The sequence below is a fragment of the Echinops telfairi genome, unplaced genomic scaffold, assembly GCF_000313985.2.
Source record: "Echinops telfairi isolate 266 unplaced genomic scaffold, ASM31398v2 ScPeMD7_7417;HRSCAF=8455, whole genome shotgun sequence".
In the NCBI taxonomy this organism is placed as follows: domain Eukaryota; kingdom Metazoa; phylum Chordata; class Mammalia; order Afrosoricida; family Tenrecidae; genus Echinops; species Echinops telfairi.
In genome coordinates, this window is record NW_022111317.1 from 3,165,073 (window position 1) to 3,167,169 (window position 2,097).

A 2,097-nucleotide genomic window follows, 5' to 3' on the forward strand; every position below is an offset into this window, starting at 1 on the left:
GGGGGGGGGCCTATCTTTATTTTATTTTACTATTAAAAAAATCATTTTATTGGGGCTCTTATCACAGTCCACCCATCCATCCAATGTGTCCAGCATATTTGTACTTAGGTCGCCATCAGCATTTTCAATACATTTTCTTTCTACTTGAGCCCTGGGTGTCACCTCATTTCCCCCCTCCCTCCCTCATGAACCCTTGATAATTTATAAATTACTATTTTTGTCATGTCTTACACTGACCTCTGCCTCCCTTCACCCACTTTTCTGTTGTTTGTCCCCCCCCCCAGGGGGTTAGATGTAGGTCACTGTGACCGGGTGGTTCCCCCTTTCTGCCCCACCTTCCCCTTGCCCTCCTAGTATCGCTACTCTCGTTATTGGTCCCGAGGGGCTGCCAGGACTTGCTTCCTCGTCTTTACCCTGCGAACACTTTGGAAACACGTTCAGTATCAAAGCCTCAACTGACAGATGGGCAGTGACCCGCCCATGAGGCGCGCTGGTCAGGAATACGGGGGAGTTGGCCCACGCAGACTACAACTCTCCATACTGGGGTCTGATGGCCCAGCTGCCCCCCAGGAACACGGAGGCACAGGCCACTGGACGTGCGGGGCCTGTGGGCGGGGCCTCTGGCCTAGCCTGGCCGGCGGCCAGTGTGGCACAAGGCCTGGGGAGCTCACCAGGGTTGACCTCCCGGTAGCTGCCCACGCCGTAGGCGTCCACGATGCCCTGGAAGCTGGCGGTGAAGCGGTTGGTGCGGATGAGCGTGGGGGGCATGTCGCGGCAGGGGATGCTGTGCGCCACGGCACTCACGCCCACTTCGTTCTGCAGGCGCGGTGGGCGGAGGCACAGGTGAGTTGCCGGTCAAAAAGGTGTGGGAAGTCAGTGTCCAGGAGAGGGCGCCCCATCACCACCCATGAGCACCCATCACCCACGTGGGGCCCCAAGGTTGCTCTCACAGCTGCTTCTGTGCCTGATGGAGCCCGGCTTTAAAGCCGTTTCCCTGACTGTCCCACAGCCTGCACAAGCCCCAGGTGTGACTGACCCCGCCCCAGGGGCTCCACGTCGGGGGTGCCAGAGCTTGTTGGGGCTGGGGCCCGGGTGGACCTGGACAGGCAAAGGTGTGGGGGCGGGGCCGAGGTGTGCTGTGGGCGCAGAGAGCGGAGGGCGGTGGGCAGGGCAGTGGGGAGAGCCCGGTGCTCACCGAGCTGTCCTGCAGGGCTCGCTGCAGGGTGGGCAGGTCGCGCGTCGGGCACCAGGCCTCGGCGATGAGGCACTTGTGGGTGGCGCTCACGCTGCACTGGTTCAGAACCAGGTACACGGCCTTCATCTTGCGGATTTGCACCTGCCAGGGCGGCAGCAGCCGCTGTACCCGGCCCAGCACCTGGCCCAGGAACCGCTCGGTCTCGCCCAGGACCTGGGGCCAGAACCGAAAGTCAGGAGGAGGAGCTGCGGGGGGCGGGGGGCTGGGGGTCCAGCTCCGCCCGCCGAGGAGGGGTCATACCTCCCGCAGCTCCGCGCTCTGCTGGTGCAGTTGCTGCAGGACCCCGCGGCGGGCGGTCTCTTGCTCCTCAAACGGGAAGACGTGGCAGTGGAAGCTGGCGGGGACAAGGGGTGCTGAGGGCAGCCTGGGCCAGCGGGGACAGCTGCATTCTGGGTTGAGGAAGTGGTCTGTACGCAAGGCTGCGGGCAGGCAGGGCCTGGGCGCGATGGCGTCCCCCAGAGACCAACGCAACACCTTCAGAGCGGCCGTGGGACCGTGGCCCCGGCCAGAGGGCAGCACGGACTCACCAGTCGGTGATCTTGCGGATCTTCTGCCCGATCTGCTCGCCCCAGTAGGAGATGAGGAAGGTCATCCAGGTGGCCGGCTCCCCCTGCCAGAGCCAGTTCAGGTTGATCTTGAGTCCCAGGCGCCCCACCCTGACCACTCATGGCAGCTGGCCCACTCACATACCCCAGCCCTCGCTCAACATACACCCCACCTGAGCCCCTCGCCAGCCAGCCTCACCCCCCAGCGTAAGGTTGGGTTCTGGGCACGTTTGAGATGGACGGGCAGGCATAGCTCAGGTCACTGTACTTCCTGGTGCGTTTGCCAGCAACTCCATC

At 63.2% G+C, this 2,097-nt stretch overlaps 1 protein-coding gene across 2 annotated transcripts in view; it reads right to left on the minus strand.

The window, feature by feature from the left end:
* TCIRG1 (T cell immune regulator 1, ATPase H+ transporting V0 subunit a3) overlaps nt 1-2,097 on the minus strand; it is a 12,341-nt gene that overhangs the window by 3,787 nt on the left and 6,457 nt on the right. For both annotated transcript variants that reach the window (XM_004713590.2, XM_045297237.1), the window contains exons 7-10: nt 1,783-1,865; nt 1,496-1,589; nt 1,196-1,408; nt 672-816 (exon numbers count right to left, since the gene is read on the minus strand). In XM_004713590.2, coding sequence (XP_004713647.1) covers nt 672-816; nt 1,196-1,408; nt 1,496-1,589; nt 1,783-1,865 — 535 coding nt within the window. The remainder of the gene's footprint in view (nt 1-671; nt 817-1,195; nt 1,409-1,495; nt 1,590-1,782; nt 1,866-2,097) is intronic.